General features: G+C 43.7%; 1 protein-coding gene across 1 annotated transcript in view; it reads left to right on the top strand.

The window, feature by feature from the left end:
* Positions 1–18838, top strand: part of RNF150 (ring finger protein 150) — a 244455-nt gene that overhangs the window by 182040 nt on the left and 43577 nt on the right. The window contains exons 5-6 of the mRNA XM_089912424.1: positions 5649–5745; positions 11169–11379. Of these exons, the coding sequence (XP_089768550.1) occupies positions 5649–5745; positions 11169–11379 (308 nt within the window). The remainder of the gene's footprint in view (positions 1–5648; positions 5746–11168; positions 11380–18838) is intronic.

An 18838-nucleotide genomic window follows, 5' to 3' on the forward strand; every position in this document is an offset into this window, starting at 1 on the left:
CAGATTTATTGGACAGTGGAGAGTGGGGGAGGACAAAGCATTTCGAGGCCAGTGTTACCATCTTCCCAAATAAAGCAAGCAGACTGATGGCTAAGTGTAGGCCTGATGAGGCCAATATTTTACAGCTTTTCCTTCTGTAGCCAAATGAATACACTTAAGACAGGTGACTTTTCCTCTGGTTTTGCTCAATTCCCAACCTCTGTAACTAAGGTACTGCCCCCTCGAAGCTGGAGCACAAAAATACATGGGGGTGCTTCCCTGGTGGCGCAGTGGTTGAGACTCCACCTGCCAATGCAGGGGACACGGGTTCGAGCCCTGGTCCAGGAAGATCCCACATGCCGCAGAGCAACTAAGCCCATGCGCCACAACTACTGAGCCTGTGCTCTAGAGCCCGTGAGCCACAACGAAGACCCAATGCAGCCATAAATAAATAAATAAATAAATAAATAAATAAACAAAGTTACCACGACTCCCCCTGTCTTGCTCATGACAGTTCAGTGTGGGAAGGAAGGGCGTGGAGTGTAGATTTGGGTACAAGCACTGACAGTAGGACTGGGTTTGAGTCCCAGCTCTGCAGTTTACTAGCTCTTTGCATAATTTAATTTACTTTAACCAGCTTCAGCTTCCTCCTCCATAAAATGGGAATAATAATTTCTACCTCATAGGGCTGTCGTGAATGAATAATGTATGTAACGTGCTTGGTACATAGCAGGCATTTGATAACCAGTAGATATTGTTTATTAATTAAATGCTGTTTATTAATTAGACACTGACTCTTAAATCATTGACAACTTTTCAAATAAGATTCAGAAGCTCTGAAGAAACATTTTGACTCCCCATAGAAGCACTGGATAGATCTTATCTAAACATGTTGCGTAGGAGAATGGGATTCTTTGGTCCCTGAGTGACTCATGTTCTTTGAGCACTATTTCATCGAGGGGAATGAAACAGCTTGCACTGGTGCCAAAAGGAAAGCCCCAGGATCCTAATCTCCGTGGGAGGGTAGCAGGGTCTAAGAAAGCCTGCAAAAGTAAATGAGATAGAAAGGCCAGAACAGTCCCCTTCTGCCTCCCAGTGGGGAAAACCTGTCATTTAATTGAGGGGGAGTCACACATATAGGTGAAAGGACAGTAGAAAGCAAGAATGATATCGCTTATATGTGGAATCTAAAAAATAGGTACCAATGAACTTATTTACAAAACAGAAGTAGAGTCACAGATGTAGAAAACAAACTTATGTTTACCAAGGGGAAGGAGGAAAGGGATAAATTGGGAGAGTGGGATTGACATATACACACTACTATATATAAAATAGATAACTAATAAGGACCTACCGTATAGCACAGGGACCTCTACTCAATACTCTGTAATGGCCTATGTGGGAAAAGAGTCTAAAAAAAGAGTGGATACATGTATATGTATAAATGATTCACTGTGCTGTACACCTGAAACTAACACAACATTGTAAATCAACTATACTTCAATTTAAAAAAATTTTAATTTAAAAATAAATAAATAAGAATCCAAAGATGTGGAAACAAGTTTAACAGGAGTTTGTCATTCCTGCCCCCCAAATGGGAAATTATTATATTATTCATAATCATCTCAGCATTATGATGCAGTTGTTGGCATCATCTTTTGTCAGGGGTTTGAAGAACTCTTTGTAAAAAGTATGCTTCCCGGGCTTCCCTGGTGGCGCAGTGGTTGAGAGTCCGCCTGCCGATGCAGGGGACACGGGTTTGTGCCCCGGTCTGGGAAGATCCCACATGCCGCGGAGCGGCTGGGCCCGTGAGCCATGGCCACTGAGCCTGCGCGTCTGGAGCCTGTGCTCTGCAGTGGGAGAGGCCACAGCAGTGAGAGACCGGCGTACTGCATAAAAAAAAAAAAAAAAAAAAAAAAAAGGTATGCTTCCCTTTGGTGAATAAGAAAGGAGAAGAGTTTTGGTAACCCTCGGTTGTATTTCCAGCTTGTCAGGATCGTTAGGAGATAGACTGTCACATCCCGTTGTTCCTCTGTATGTAGTTTCTCATGCAGCCGTTGTTAAAACATGGGAAGGGACAGTGCCCTGCTGCGAATCGTACAAATAGAATGAGTGAGATAGACATTGCCCTAGAGATGTTTGTTGAACTGTTGGTGCATTTCACTAAACTCCAGATTCTTTCCCTGTTCCTTTATTTATTTAGTCTAGTGACTTTTATTTTTCTTTCCATATGGGAGGGAAAAAATTGTTTGCAATCCCAATTATAAGGAAGTAGTCTTCCTATTTGGTGAACACAAGAAATATGGTATTAGGAATAGTTGAATGTTAGTTAATAGCTAACATGATCACCCTGTGTATCATTTTAGCACTGTTTTTGTTGTCCTTAGTTCTCCCTTTGATTTTTGTTTTTAATTTACAGTTACTTGCTTTCAGCGTTAGAAAGTTTAGAGTAGAAATCAGAGTGATAACCTAATATCTAAAAATAAGATATAATAGTGGTATTAATAAGATGAATGATAGCTTACAATTAAGGATGATCAGGACTTATAGTTTCAGCTTCATGGACAGTATTTATTCCCTCTCTCTCATACACACACACACACACACACACAGACTCAATCACTGGCAAACTCCATACCTATAAGACAAAATTTCACAGATGAGGAATGAAGTCTTGGAGAGCTAATCCTTGCCTAAGATCCCACAGCCAGAAAACGATGGATCCAGAAGGGTGGCTCTTCAATGGCCTTTTCTGTTGTAGTTCCCAGGGAACCACTGAAGCACTGTGATTCCGCCTTGAAGGAAAGGACCTTGTCTTATTCATCTTGGTGCCCAGCCCCTCGTGAAGAACAGAACGGAACAAGGGGGTGACGTAACTAGCACTTTTCTGGGGGAAGATAAATCTGGCAAGGATGAGTGGGATGAAAAGAACAGGGAAAGATTGGTGGCATGGAGGGCAGTTTAGACGTTAGCACAACAATACAGAAAAAGAGTTAATGAGATCATGTATGAGGGAGCGGCGTGGCAAAAAGAAAATAGGCAATGAAGGTACAAGAGATTTAGGAAGAATGAGCCCGTGGGACTTCATAGCCACGTGCAGGCAGTGGGGAGTACCAGGCCTTTTGAGAAATATCCGTTCATGTAGCAAATATTTCTGGAGCATCCTCTGTGTGCCAAGATCTAGTCTAGTTGCTGGGGATCTAACAGTGAATTAGGTAAATGAAGATTTTGCTCTCATAGAGCTTATATTCTCGTTGGAGGATGTACCAGTCAGTTCTCCAGACAGCCACTGTATCCCACTATACATTCTTAAGGAATTAGCTTATGTGATGATAGGGGCTGGCAAGCCTGAAATCTGTAGGGCAGGTCTACAGGCTGGAAACGCTGAGCAGGGGCTGATGCTGCCATCTTGAGGCGGAGTTTTTTCTTCCTCAGGGAAACCAGTTTTGCGGTTAAGGCTCTTCAACTGATTGGGTCAGGCCCACCCAGATGATTTAGAATAATCTCCTTTATTTAACGTCAACAGACTGTAGATATGAATCACATCTGCAGACTACCCTAGATTAGTGTTCGATTGAAGAACTGGTACTATAGTCTAGCCAAGTTGCCACATGAAACTAACCATCACAGAGGAGATGTAAGAATGACCAGTGCAGACAGAGAAGTCACTCAGGGGATAAGAGCAGGTACCAGCTTCTGTGTGTGGGAGACTCAGGGAAGCCTCCTCCGCAGGAATAGATGTATCTTCATCTTACACATGAGGCAGAGGAGACGTGGGAATGTTAAGTGACTTATTTAGGCTAAAACAGCTAATCATTGGCCCTGCTGTCTTTCTGACTCCCAGTACATGTGCAGGAAACACAACAGAGCCTGCCTCCCAGGAATGGTCAAAGGGACCTGAATGTCTGACTTACTTTTCCCCAGAAGGAACACCAGTGAGTGAGAAAATTTAGATTAGGCACCTGTTTTCTGAACGTAGAGCCTGAACACAGGGAGGTCGATTATTGCTTGGGGGTAGGGGTGCAGGGGGACACTTGACCCCGCATCAGCCCCTCCCTCCTGCTGCTGCACTGGGACTGACTTTCTTCCTGCGCCCAGGTCAGGGCTTTTGTACAAGCCAGTCATTCTGCCTAGAAGACTCTTCTTCCTCTCCTCCCCTTCTGTGGATAATGTCTGCGTAGCCCTCCGGGGTCTGAGCTTCGGCACCTCGTCAGGGAAACTTTCTCTATGTACCCAAACTAGGATGCATCTCCCAGTCACAAGCCCCCTACCAGCTCCATGTTCTGCTAATGTGTCCTTAGCGCTGTTGTCGTGAAGTAGTTTATTTCTGTTTTATTAGTGTCTGCCTCTCCGATTATACTCCCAAAGAGAAGGAGCCAGATCCCTATCGTGCTGATTCCCAGTGAGGAGCACAGTTCTTGGCAGGTATTCCTTGTCGCGTGGATGCATGGCTAAAGGAATGAATGGATGTGATATATTTACTTGTAAGCGGTAAATCTGTAAGGCATTCGAAATAGTGACATGGAAACACACGACACATCCAGGTTGCTCCTCTCCGTCTCCTAATCCCCAATGCGATCGTGTCCTGTACACAGCTAATGCTATCCTTGGGACATGGGTTCTTCTCCATGTCAGTTTCAGAAGTGGCACTTCTTGAGCTCTTCTCTGATTTGAGGGGTCCTTTGTATGCATCGGAGCCTCAAGCCTTCTAATGCAAAGACAGCTGGTAGAACTGTTAGCACAATAAAAGATGAGAGTCAGGGAAGAGAGTGCAAGCGTTCCGGGAATAGTGCAGCATGGATAGCGTGTCCCAAGGATGCCCTCATACTTGACAGATGGTTCTCTCTCTTCTTGCCCCAGGCAGGAAATTCTGACTGCTTCTGCCCGTGGTCTGGAGTCGTGTGCGTGAGAAGACAAGCTTCTGATTCGAGCAGCCCCTGAGATCTCTGAGTGGGCTCTTGTGAGCCATGTTGAGAGGAAGTTTAGTCAGGACTCCCCACCCCCGCACCTACTAAATGCCCCCCTTATCCTGTCACTCAGAGGAAGGCTCCGGAGGGCTGGCGCGTGAGCCTGGCGATGGAGTTGAGCGCATCAGCCGTACAAACAGTAAAGCTTACGGTACCTGTCCCTCCGGCTTCTGATGTGAGAGCCACCAGCCATAGCAACTTAAAACATCCCTTGTGCTGTGAAATGCTTGCCGGAGCTCTTCTGCCCTTTTGTGTGAGACCCCGAATATCTACAGAAATGAGGCTTTATTTTGCAGTTTGCTTCTGACTGTAGGAAAAGAAATTTTGGATTGATTTAAAAGTGGCAACTCTCAGGTTATCCTGCAAGGTCTGTGCAAATTTCTCCACTTGCCTTCTTTCCATTCAAGATTCTTCCTGTCTAGAAAGAGAGAAATTTCTCTGTTTCTACATTCTCTGCATTTTCTCAAACTTGGAAGACTCAGCTGCAAATCATAGAGGACCCTCCTGGGAGCCAGACAGATGTTGACTGTATCACCGCAGGGTGTAACAGGAAGCATTACTGGCCCAGGTGTTCAGAGATGGAGGTCCGAGTCTTGTCTCTGCCACCAAGCAGTGCGTGACCTTGAACAAGTCTCTGGGCTGGAGTGGACTAGGTGCTCTCCGCAGTTACCGCCGCGCTAAGATGTATGGTTCTCATTGCAGGCATCTTTTCCACAAGTCCTGTGTTGACCCCTGGCTCCTAGACCATCGCACCTGTCCCATGTGCAAGATGAACATTCTTAAAGCCCTAGGGATCCCGGTAAGCACAGCACAGCCTACAGCATCGTCATGTCTGTCTTTCTGCCTTTGCCACAAAGCAGGGAGAAAACAGCATCCCTGGATTTCCTGTGTCCCCTCAGTCCCATAGCAGTGGCGTCACATGATGAGGCCCTCAGAGCACTTCCACGTCTGGATATATTCCTCCTCTCACTTTTCCTCAATCTGAGAACATCGTGACCCTCTCAGCATGTCCATTGTATTTGTCTGTGAGTTGAGATGCTGTCTGAGCGGCTCATAGGCTCCTCTTCCGGGCTGCAGTGGGTGAGAGCAGGTGGGACACCCACAGAGGCCTCTTGGGCCAGTTGTACACTGATGACACTCTTGTGTCATTTACCTGCGCTGTCATCAAGCAGACCCGCACGCCACACTTTCTGATGTTGCCCCACCATCTCCTAGCTTCCAGAGGAAACAAGCTCTTCCCAACGATGGGAGGGGAGGCCAGCCACTGGGAATCTGGCTCAGGGCCCTCTGCTGAGCTCAGATCTCCATGGCGAGCTTGAGTGACGAGGAAGCCAAAGCCAGAACCACTGAATTCTAGCGCTACCCTCAAGCTGGTGCCCTCAGTTATACGTTTTATCAAACTTAGTCATTCCCCCTGTGCAAAGAGAATCCCCCCAGCTGGCTGGCTTGATGCTCCAGGGAAAGACTTTCCAGGGACCATATCGAGTGAAGGCCACGGGCTACTGAGGCACCATCTGCTATGGTGAGGGCAGGAAGCAAGCCAGGCCACCAGACCCGAGGGCTGCGCAGAGATGTGAGAACAACCTGGCGCCGTCTAAAAGAAGCTAGACAAACAGCATACAGAGACCGGCCTCCCCCTTCCCCCTCCGCTTTGCTCTCTCCTCCTCTTGTCATTCCTCACTACTAATGGCAGAGAATAAACAGAATTTTAAAAGTCCCAAGATGTCACTGAAGAAGAAAGGATCAGATCAGATATCAAAGGCTTCCTTTAATGCCAGAGGGCTAATTATCCCGGGAAGACCAGAGTGACTCTGTTTGAGGGCACACACCTGAAGCATCACAAAGTCATGGATTGGCTGAATTTTCTACCCTGCCTCCCCTGCCTCCCTGCCGGCTGTATGCTGATTTTTTTTTTTTTTTTTAACAGTCGATACACCAAACACAAATCAATTTGTGTGACTATAGCTTTGAGCTAGATTTTGAAAGGCAATGCATTACATTTTCAGACCAGGGTTGTGAAGGCATAATACATTCAAGGTGAAAATCACTGACAGTGAACATGAAACATGAGTAAAAACCCAACATCTCTATCAGATACTAGGGACTTAGAAAATTAAACTCGCTGTTTGCATGTTCCACATTTCTGGCTCTAACTGGTTCCTATTACAGTGGTACCTTCTGCCATTATATTTTGCCAAGAGAAATAAAAGACCGAACCTGACAGGAGCAGGTCCTTTACTGTCAGAGTGTTTTCAATCCCCTTATCTACATTCAAGTGCTTCATCCTCCTTTCTCTCCAGTCAGGTCTAGGGGGTGTCTTTGCAGGATGACAGATCACATCATTGAGTGCTCCTATAAGGTACCATATAACACGGGCCTTTTTTATCCCAGCACACACCGTCTCCTATCACTATTATCCTGGTATAAATAAGATGATTGTAAACGAATAGAAAATCCCGTGCAGCTGGTATATTCACTAGTCCCTAACTATTTCGCATCTGGTTTATTTGAGTTCTCCCTGCTAACCTGAATTTGAAAACCTATATGCTGTTCACTTACAGATGGTATTTGACATTTCTTACTAAACATTATGACTGTAATTTCTCTTAGAGGTATATAAATTGGGTTTCTATTCAAAATATTATTCTATTTGATGAACCATTTCGAGTGGATATAAACTGTGAGGTTCTGTAAGGTGGGTCTGTTAAATATTGTATCTAAGCCAAATATTTATTCGTTCTCTCATTAACAAGTCTCACTGAGCTAATTTGCTTTCTCTTTTCCTCTACTCACCTCTGTTAGAGACATAACACTATTCCTGCTAGCCCACAAAGTAAAAGGGAACACCCTGCATCAAAACTAATAAAATAATGTTATAAAAAGAGAAAAGAGAGAAAACAAGAACACGATCAACAAGCAAAGTCAACATTGTGAAAAATATGTCAGTTGTTCTTGCATCTGTGGTCACATCCAGATGCTTATGGCTGAAAGAACAGCCAGTACAGGATCCTCACTTGGAGCTCTTTTCCTCCCTGAGACCCGCACACAATTTAGATCTGCATCTTTACATAGTATAGTGGAGGGAAAGAAGTTATTTTTTCTTCTACCCTCCTCGGTTCTCCAGCTGGGCCCTGTAAATTAGGCTTGTAAAAGGCAGATTAACAAGAGAAAATCTAACAGAAGTTTATGAACACATGCATCGTGTGTGCACATAGGAGCACTTGGCGATGAGTGACTCAGAAGGGTGGTTAGAACTTCGGCTTCTATAGCATCTTCAAAAAAGAGCAATAAATTTTTAGAGAAGTGACAAGACAGAGGGAAAGGACTTTGAGTTTCTAGGACAGCAAATTGTGGGGAGGTAAATATATGGGGGAAACCAATGGCGGATAAGGGCATGTCAGTTAGGTTTGTTGCGTCAACTCCCAGTCGCTGGTGATAAGAATGTTCTTCTCTTTCTGGTACAGAGAGGGGGACCCCCTTACAAATTTATGTCTTGCTTTTAGGCAAATAGGGGGAAGGCAGAGGGCATTTCTTTACCCAGTTCTCAATTGTTTCAGCTAAAAACAATTTTTATGCCAACGTAGCAAATTTGGGCAGTGACATACTCTGCTACCCTTCAAAGGTGTACTTTACCTTTGCCCAGAAATTGAATTTTTTTAAGTATTTTCTCAAAGCTTCCCTTCACTGATCTCAGATCTGGGCAGATACTAACATTCCCAGGTTTTCAGAGCAGTAAACTGAGACTCAGATAAAATTTCCAAATCAGCATTTACTTAGCACTTAATAATTGTCAGGCACTATGTGAGGGCTTGGAACTCAAGGTCAATATAGTGTAGGTGCTTCACTTTAAGAAGCTTGTGTCTCACTTGTATGTGGAAACTACGTGGAAAAGAAACAGAGAGGAGATCTGTGGTTGCCAGGGGCAGGAGGTGGGGAGGGTGAAATGGGTGAGGGGGTCAGAGGGTACAAACTTCCCGTTACGAAATAAGTAAGTCCCGGGGATGTAACGCACCGCACGGTGACTCTAATACAATACACAACACTGTATTGTATATTTGAAAGTTGCTAAGAGAGTAGATCTTAAAAGTTCTCATCACAAGAATAAAAATTTTGTAATCATGTGAGGTGATGGATGTTAACTAAACTTACTGTGGTGACGGTTTTGCAACATACACACGTATCAAATCATCATGTTGTGCAACTTAAACTAATACAATATGCCCTGCCAGTTGTATCTCAGTAAAACCGGAATTAAAAAAAGCTTGCGGACTAGTAGGGTGAGACTAACACAGTAACAAATGACTGTAACAGTGGGAGAAGTGGGAAAAGAGTTACAGCATCAAAGATGACTACTGGGAGGGAGCGCTGCTTAGAAAAGGGACATTTGGCCTGGGAATTGAGGGATGATTAGGAGTTCACCAGGGTTAGTTTGAGACCTTGGGATGGGAGAGGGGAAGGGGATGATGCTTTGGGCAACTGTCATCCCGAGTGGAAGAGCAGCATATGCTAAGGTGCTGAAATGGGGAATATGTGGTTTATTCTGTGTGTTTCCAAAGGCTGAAGGTAGGGCCAGAAAAGAAGGCTTGGGTCAGACTGTACGGTACCTGTTTTGCTATACTAAGGAGCTTGTAATTCATTCTTTAGGAGGAAAAAGAGAAAATCATACCTATGCATGAGTGCTCTGGTGAAAAAGTGGAGAATGAAGTATACCGGGGAAGAAACTAGAGGGAGATTGGGAATTGGTAATGGGGTAAGAAACGTTCAGAACATACCCGCTCATGTCCAATAATCTCAGTCAGTAAACTTGGAGGATCAGTCATTCAATGAGTTGACTTTCAACAACTCGAATTTCAAGGAATTGGCCCACTGCCAGTAGAGATGAAGACGGCAGAACACAAAGAGAATGTGGGGGAAAGGGAATGAGCTGAATTTGAGGTTTTTGTGGGATGATGGAGATTTCCAGCTGACTGTTGGAAATACAGGCGTGGGGCTTGGGAGACTTGCCTTGAGAGTGGAAATCCAGGACAAGAGTCCAGCAGTTTGGATTTCTTGCCTTGTGCTCCCCATGAGCCCGTGAGTGATAGATTTTTCTCTTTCAGTGAACTTGGCACACAATCTAGTCATTGTGGTGTTAATTCAAACAATGTCAACATAGGATTCTCCTCACCCAAGCCTGCCCACCCTGATCTGCATCCTTGGACGGGGTGCAAAACCGTGTCATTGTCGTCGCTCAAGGCAATGTCACTCTCCAGCGTGGAGCAAAACGTGTGATTAACAGCCATTCTTAGTGCTTCTCAAGACCGTATCTCTCCTCCACCACCTTTAAAAAATCATTTTTCTGAGTTTGGTCAGAGGCAGAACAACTGATAATCATTTTTTAAAAGCTGTTTGTGGAAGAGATATCAATATATTCAACACCACTTCAGCCAGCAGAACTGAGACCAAAGAGTAAAACTGCCCCGCTTCCCGCTAAGAGAAGCCGACCGACACAGGCTGCCTTGCGAGGCACAAGAGACCCCGGTCTCTACGTTTTTCAAGTGGAGCTGTGAGGAATATTGGGAGGGAGAGTCCTGTAGTGAGTGGGTAATTAAAGTAGATGGTCTCACCCTAGTTTTATGATTCTAAGATTTTAACTTAGAAGATTTGACAAATGTACGATCAGTTGAATGTTATGTAAATAGGGCTTTGCTCTGCAGGTGGTTTTTGGGCTTATGTTTAACAGCACCTCACCCTGTGCTCTTGTGTTTGTGTGTGCGTTTATGTATATGTGTGTATCTCTGATGCACAATTCACGAGTCAGATTCTGTCTCCCCTCTCATGCCATCAGTCTATTTGTAAACAACACATGGGTCTTTGGGGCTAATTATCAGGCTGTCAGCTACTTCCTATACAAGAAGTAAACACTATAGATAAGGAAGAGCTGTCATTATAAATAAGTATCATATTATTCTCCCTATGTAATTATATTAATGTATGGCTACTGCTACCCCTGGAATTAAAACCTTGTCTGTAGATCTAAACGGAACCTTTGGAAAGAAAATTTTGGAAGATGTTTTCATGTTAATTACAGGAACTATATGTGGAATGTCTTTAAATAAAGTGGTTCAGGAAGAAAACAGTGAAGAACTTGGTTTTCCCTCAGGACAAAATATTTAGGCTGTAGACATCTCATCTCTAACTTGATGATATACACTAAGATAGGTCCTTTTCTGCTCCTGTCAGCCCAATGCCGACTGCATGGACGACTTGCCCACTGACTTCGAGGGATCTCTGGGAGGTCCGTCAACCAACCAGATCACCGGCGCAAGCGACACAACCGTAAATGAAAGCTCAGTCACTTTGGACGCTGCTGTCCGGACCGTGGGAGCCTTGCAGGTGGTCCAGGATACAGATCCCACCCCGCAGGAGGGAGGAATCATCTTCACCACCAACAGTAAGTTCTGCGCCACACGCCAGTGCCGTATTCCAAAAGGCTGTTGCCTCGCGCGAATTGGAAAAAGGCCCTTTTCCTCAAGAAGAAAGAAAAATTAAATGAATAGAACGTTGCTAGGCTAAACAATCATATCTGATGGGCCTTGAGAAGCCCAGCTTACTCCAGAGCCAGCAGGGCAGACAACAGTGCTAGCTGTGTGTGTCACCCACCTACACACGCCAATGCCACAGCACTGCACACCCCCCATGGTACCCAAAAACCAGGCCAGGTGGTGGTGCTGGCCTCTGAAAGTGGAAGGCAGGTGAGAAGAGCCACTGCCCACTGGATAGGGCACAACCCACTCACTCATGTGCGTGTGTGTGTGTGTGTGTGTGTGTGTGTGTGTGTGTGTACACAGGCTTGAGCCCTCCCGAGTGTGCAGGTGGCATTCTGAGCTGGTCTGGACAGCATGCAGGAGGGTTCTCCCCCAAACCCGTTGCTGCAGGACTCAGATGCAAGTGGAACCCCTTTAGATGGGCATCCTTGCAGTACAACCTAAACCCCTACGCATAGTGAGGTATTAAAATATCTTTAGGGTTTCTTCCGCATCTCCTGCATAGACTCAAGCTAAATGCTGTTCTGGTTGAGGGTAGTTATAAAAATATTAAAATAGCTATGTTAGCATACGGTTGAAGCTCAAACCTAAAGTATTTACTCTACCGTCTAATACAGCAGAGATAAAAGGAGTTCTAAAAAAATCAGCATGCAAATTAACTTAGGTTTAAGGTTAAACAGGTGGATGAATATTTCAGGTTTTAAAGGAGGTGTGTTGTTTCCCTTGATGGAAGTAACCTATTCACTATAGAAAATTTGGAAATGGAGCAGAGCAGATGAAAGCATGTTGGGATATTCCCTTTTAAGTTGGTCTCTTTTTTACATATTCGTGATGTTTATGCAGTTCAGAAAATCATTCACACTGAAATTTAAAGACACATTTTTCTGATGAAGAAACATAACAGTCCTCGTCATTGAAAGACTCAGAAATAAAGGAGAGAATAAAAAAAGAATGCAAAAATCACGCAGTACCCCACTACCCAGAAATAATCACTCTTAACATTTTGGTGTATTTGCTGATAATCTTTTTTTTTAACATCTTTATTGGTGTATAATTGCTTTACAATGGTGTGATACTTTCTGCTTTATAACAAAATGAATCAGCTTTATGTATACATATGTCCCCATATCCCCTCCCTCTTGCGTCTCCCTCCCACCCTCCCTATCCCACCCCTCTAGGTGGTCACAAAGCACTGAGCTGATCTCCCTGTGCTATGCGGCTGCTTCCCACTAGCTGTTTTACTTTTGGTAGTGTATATATGTCAGTGTTACTCTCTCACTCCGTCCCAGCTTACCCTTCCCCCTCCCCGTGTCCTCAAGTCCATTCTCTACATCTGCGTCTTTATTCCTGTCCTGCCCCTGGGTTCTTCAGAACCGTTTTTTCTTTTTTTTTTTTTAGATTCCATATATATGTGTTAGCATACGGTATTTGTTTTTCTCTTTCTGACTTACTTCACTCTGTATGACAGACTCTAGGTCCATCCACCTCACTACAAATAACTCAATTTCGTTTCTTTTTATGGCTGAGTAATATTCCATTGTATATATGTGCCACATCTTCTTTATCCATTCATCTGTCGATGGACACTTAGGTTGCTTCCATGTCCTGGCTATTGTATAAATAGAGCTGCAATGAACATTGTGGTACATGACTCTTTGAATTATGGTTTCCTCAGGGTATATGCCCAGTAGTGGGATTGCTGGGTCGTATGGTAGTTCTAATTTTAGTTTTTTAAGGAACCTCCATATTGTTCTCCATAGTGGCTGTATCAATTTATATTCCCACAACAGTGCAAGAGGGTTCTCTTTTCTCCACAACCTCTCCAGCATTTATTGTTTGTAGATTTTTTGATGATGGCCGTTCTGACTGTTGTGAGGTGATACCTCACTGTAGTTTTGATTTGCATTTCTCTAATGATTACTGATGTTGAGCATCCTTTCATGTGTTTGTTGGCAATCTGTATGTCTTCTTTGGAGAAATGTCTGTTTAGGTCTTCTGCCCATTTTTGGATTGGGTGGGTTGTTTTTTGATATTGAGCTGCATGAGCTGCTTGTAAATTTTGGAGATTAATCCTTTGTCTGCTTCATTTGCAAATATTTTTTCCCCATTCTGAGGGTTGTCTTTTCATCTTGTTTATGGTTTCCTTTGCTGTGCAAAAGCTTTTAAGTTTCATTAGGTCCCATTTGTTTATTTTTGTTTTTATTTCCATTTCTCTAGGAGGTGGGTCAAAAAGGATCTTGCTGTGATTTATGTCACAGAGTGTTCTGCCTATGTTTTCCTCTAAGAGTTTTATAGTGTCTGGCCTTACATTTAGGTCTCTAATCCATTTTGAGTTTATTTCTGTGTATGGCGTTAGGGAGTGTACTAATTTCATTCTTTTACATGTAGCTGTCCAGTTTTCCCAGCACCACTTATTGAAGAGGCTGTCTTTTCTCCATTGTATATTCTTGCCTCCTTTGCTGATAATCTTTTGATATAGTTGAGACAATAACCATGGGAATGAACATTCAGTATTGTAACCATAGAACTTTCACAGGACCTCGACAGAGAATAATTTCGAGAGGAACTTGGTGGTAAATATCCACCCATGTAGGGTTTATTAGTTTTTGGTAGGTATGAGTTTTAACTTGACTTTTAGAGGCCTAAGGACCTCAGTATTGAAACATTGGCCATAAACATTAAAAAGTCCTTAAAGAGAGATTTTGATCCATTTGTTTTGAAGGTCTAGAGTGGTACTGTCTAGTATTAATATAATGCAAGCCACAAAAGTAATTTTAAATTCTCAATAGCCACAGTAACATAAAAATAATAAGTTGGTAAAGTTCATTTTAATGATTTTTTTTTTTTTGCGGTACGCAGGCCTCTCACTGTTGTGGCCTCTCCCTTTGCAGAGCACAGGCTCTGGATGCGCAGGCTCAGCGGCCATGGCTCACGGGCCCAGCCGCTCCGTGGCATGTGGGATCTTCCCAGACCGGGGCACGAACCCGTGTCCCCTGCATCGGCAGGCGGATCCTCAACCACTGCGCCACCAGGGAAGCCCAATAATATTTTTATTTAACCCAATATATCCAAAATATTTTATTCTTTTTTTTCTAGTAACTCTTCAAAACCTGGTGTGTATTTTATTCTTAGATCACATCTCAGTTTAGACTAGCCCCATTTCAAGTACTCAGAAGCACGTGTGGCCAGTGGCTACCATATTGGAGAACACAGATTTAGAATCCTAGTAATTTAGGGATATAAGAACCTTAAAAAAAAAAAAAAAAACCCTTAAAGGTCATTTAATCATTACCATGATAAACTTTTGATTTTCACCATATGAAAATTGTGACCAGTTACCATCAGGCATATCACCATTAGTGGTCTAAGTGAAGTATATTGGAAGGCCTCATAAAATTTTGCTAGCAGTTCAAAAACATTTAAGGCATGAGCCTTTATTGAGCCCATAAAAAGAACCAAATCAGAAATGGATCCTACTTGCAATGAAATGATTGTTTGATTTTCTGTTAGATTCCTTATTTTGAAAACTGGCTATGTCCTTCATCCATCTTAGTAAAGCCCAGATGACAAATGAAAAGGCATAGTTTATGGGTTAAAACACAACCAAAACTGAAATAGGAAATTAAAGTCTGTATCCATATAATTCATAATCCCAGACAGTTTTGGCTAAAATAGACTCAGAGTGTTTAGGTTCATAGCAGGCATTTAGCAGATGTCTATGGAATGACTTGAGATAAAAGTGTTTGATCTAAGCTTCAACAGGGAGCTTCTGTTCACAACAGAAGGAAAAATGCCAGGTAATTTCAAAGGAAGGTCTTGGTAAAGATGAAGAGACGAGGTGTGAGACCACATCTATAGTTTGAAGACTGAAACTGTATATGAGTATGGCTAAAGACATCAGTCTCTTAGTACAGAAACTGAATTTTTCTCACAAAATACTCTTCCTAGACCATTTATTTCATTTTTAATGAAGTATAGTTGATTTACAATGTCTCAGGTGTACGGCAAAGTGATTCAGTTTTATATATATGTGTAAACATATATACATACATATATGTATTCTTCAGATTCTTTTCCATTATAGGTTATTACAAGGTATTGAATATAGTTCCCTGTGCTTTATAGTAGGTCCTCGTTGTTTGTCTGTTTTATATATAGTAGTGTGTATATGTTAATCCCCAATTCCCAGTTTATCCCTCCCCCCCTTCCCCTCTGTAACCATAAGTTTGTTTTCTATGTCTGTGAGTCTGCTTCTGTTTTGTAAATAAGTTCATTTGTGTCGTTTTTTCTAGATTCCACATAAAAGTGATATCATATGATATTTTATTTCTGATTAGTTTTATTTATTGGGATTTCACAGAATATTCCAAGCACAGTCATTCTGATTAGATGTTAATGGTTTATACCACTAACTAAATGGCTGTAGATTACTTAAGGGGAAAATTCTTTCCTCTGTACAGGTTTGTACATTGCCTAGTGCCCTAACTCAAATAAATAATTAATAAATGAACAAACAGGGATGCATGAATAAATGAGCGAAAAGATTCAAGTTCTTATCAATGTTATTGTAACCATTTCTCTAATGCTATAGAAAAAAATGCGGATGGTGAAAGAAGTATAGTTGGGATACGATATTGCAACAAATCACAGATAACCCACTGGAGGTTGGACCTGACGTTTTTCTACCTTATCCTTTCCTACCTCACATCTCTGCAGATCCAGGAAATTGCTAGAAAACGAAGAAGCAATAGTAGGTAACAAATACATAACACCAACTCTGTACCAGGTACCCTTTTATGTTGTTTACATGTATTAGCTCACGACAACCCTATGAGGTAAATGTTATTTTTAACTTCATTTTCCTGATGCAGAAACAGCAGCACTGAGAGATTAAAAGTAACTGACCTGAGGTCATAAGCTAGTGACAGGTGGAGCTGGAATTCGAAGGAGCAGCTAGCTGGCTCTACGGTGCCATGCATAGCTACGCTCAGAAGATGCAAAAGGGGAGAAAACGCACACAGTTCTCATTTCATATTTTTCCTCTTTTCCTCCATTTTTCTAAATCTCTGAAAGGCCAAAAATGTGTTTAGTTTCAGCTTGCATTCTCATCCCTTACCTCCGTTCTTCCTTTCCTGGCAAACAGTCTTGCTGTATAGTCGATCAAATGCGCGTAAAAGTCATTTCAGCACTCAAGGGGAAAGAGCAGAGAACAGATTGCCCTTAGAGTAAAGATGGAAAAATCTGGCATTAAAGGATCATCTTCAGCTCCCAAGAAAAGAAAAATGTTTACAAAGGAAAGGAAATGCAAACTGGTAGGCAGTCTGACATTTGGGAGAAAGACGTTCTTGTATGCATATCTTTAACGTTTCTGACATTTCAGCTCTTAAAACCTCACACAGCAGCCCCAAATCACAGTGTTTCTCCTCCACGTTGGTGCAAGGGGTCATTTGTATGCATGCCCTGATGTCACTTACCCAGCTTCATCTGCCCACCCAGTTGCACCAAGACCGTACTCTGCCTGCTGACTCCCCAAGCCCAGGCTGCCGCTGGTTGGATTGGCTTCAGCAGGGAAAGAAGTTTCTTAGGACCAAAGGAAAACACAGCTGAACAAACAGCCCGGTGTGTTTGGAAACTCCAGACAGGAGCTAGAGAAAGACACAAAAGGAGAAGACTCTATCACTCCTTCCCTAAAACATCCTGCGCCACTCCGCACCTTCTCAAGAGGGTCTGAAACCTTCCCTTTGTCTTCCAAGGAAAGTCACTGACCCCACCATCCGTTTCCTTTATTGAGTCACCACACAGATCCTCTAGTGCTGTGTCTAGATTGTTACCCCCTTGCCGCTCCTTCCACCTCAAACTGGAAGGAACCAGCAGTCAGCTCATGGGGTGGAGGGTAGAGGGAACTAGAAGCTAGAAAGGGAGGAGATGGGCAGAGTCAAGGCCTCCCAGATCTGCCCCAATACGTTCTGAGGAGCACATGGTATCATGTGTTTGGCCAGGAGACCCAGTCTTCAGACGTCACAGAAGGAAGCAGTACCCATGAATTGTTATGTAGGCTAATAGGCTCAAAATCGGCCAGTTGAATTGAAACGTGGTGTAGGTTTCCTCTGGGAAACTTCCTATCCACTCTGAACCTTTCGGGGAGTATCGTGTATTTAATGTGTTGAGCCAACATGATTTGTGATGTGTGTAAAATGCATCTTGCTTTTTGCTGCTCTGCCTGAACCGTCTGGCGTGGGTGTAACAGCCCCCTGCCTGGGGATGACAATTCCCGCAGGACTTTTCTGCTCACTCTTAGGTAACGGACAGTTCCAAGAGTCCCTTTAGGTTCCAAACACCGACAAAAGGATTTTTTTTTTTTTCTCTGCAGAGCCCTTCTCTCTTGTAATCCCCATCACTCAGGACAGATGGGCCTCCCTTGCTTACCCACGAGGCCTCCTGCAGCCTTTGCGCTATCTGCCGAGGTGCTCTCACCGCTCCGGGAGGTCTTTTTGGATAGGGCCCAAGTTGAGCCCGGTACTGCTTGCTCCCCACGTGGCCACCTCTGGGACCCTCACACGTCACCTGCCCTGACACCCGTCTCTGGTACAGCAGCCGTTTCCAGCCTCTGACCCCACGCAGGCCATCGGCCTCCTCTCTTCAGACTCCAGGCGGGCAGGAGACCTGAGTCCACAGCCTGCGTTAGCTTTTCTAAGGCCTGAGTCTGCTCTCTCTGAGTCCCACCTGCAGGAGGCATAGTTCAGAATCTCCTTGGTGATGGAGGGAGAGGGGTTTCCCTTGCAGGAACCCCTCACTGGGCTTGGGTCTGGGAGATAGCCCTTCCCCACCCCTTCTTCTAGAGGAATGGGATTCAGCGTGACAATACTCTCCCCACACACAAGCTCCTTTCCAGTTTCCCCACCTTCCTCTCCCTCTCTCCCCTAGTTATTGTCATTAACTGGGTGATGGGGTCCAGAATCATAGAACAGGTACCCTTCACATCTGCTCTACCCATCAGTGGGGTGTCGGGCACAGGGTTGGGGGGAGATGGGAGAGGCCATCTCATACTTCTTTGCTGCCTGTAGCTCTTCAGTAGAAACTGAGGCAGGAAGAGTCCCATGAATGCAAAAGAATTAGTTCATGAATGTCTTGATGGGCTTCACCAGAGGACACCTTCCTAGCTGATATGGCGACTAAACTACGGTCCCTTTTCAGAGACCCTAGAGACAAGTCAACCTTTTTGGAAAAAAAAATATATATATGCTCGCACTCTTCAAAATGCACTCATGAGACAAAAGTAATTGTTAAAGCACAGCTGAAACTGCAGCCCAGCACAAAAAAAAAAAAAAAGGAAAAGTCATTTTCAGCAAAAAGTCATTCACTGCT

Source organism: Delphinapterus leucas, chromosome 5, assembly GCF_059928025.1.
Source record: "Delphinapterus leucas isolate spDelLeu-1000000601 "Yukka" chromosome 5, BTC_Dleu_Yukka2, whole genome shotgun sequence".
NCBI classification, from domain to species: Eukaryota; Metazoa; Chordata; class Mammalia; order Artiodactyla; family Monodontidae; genus Delphinapterus; species Delphinapterus leucas.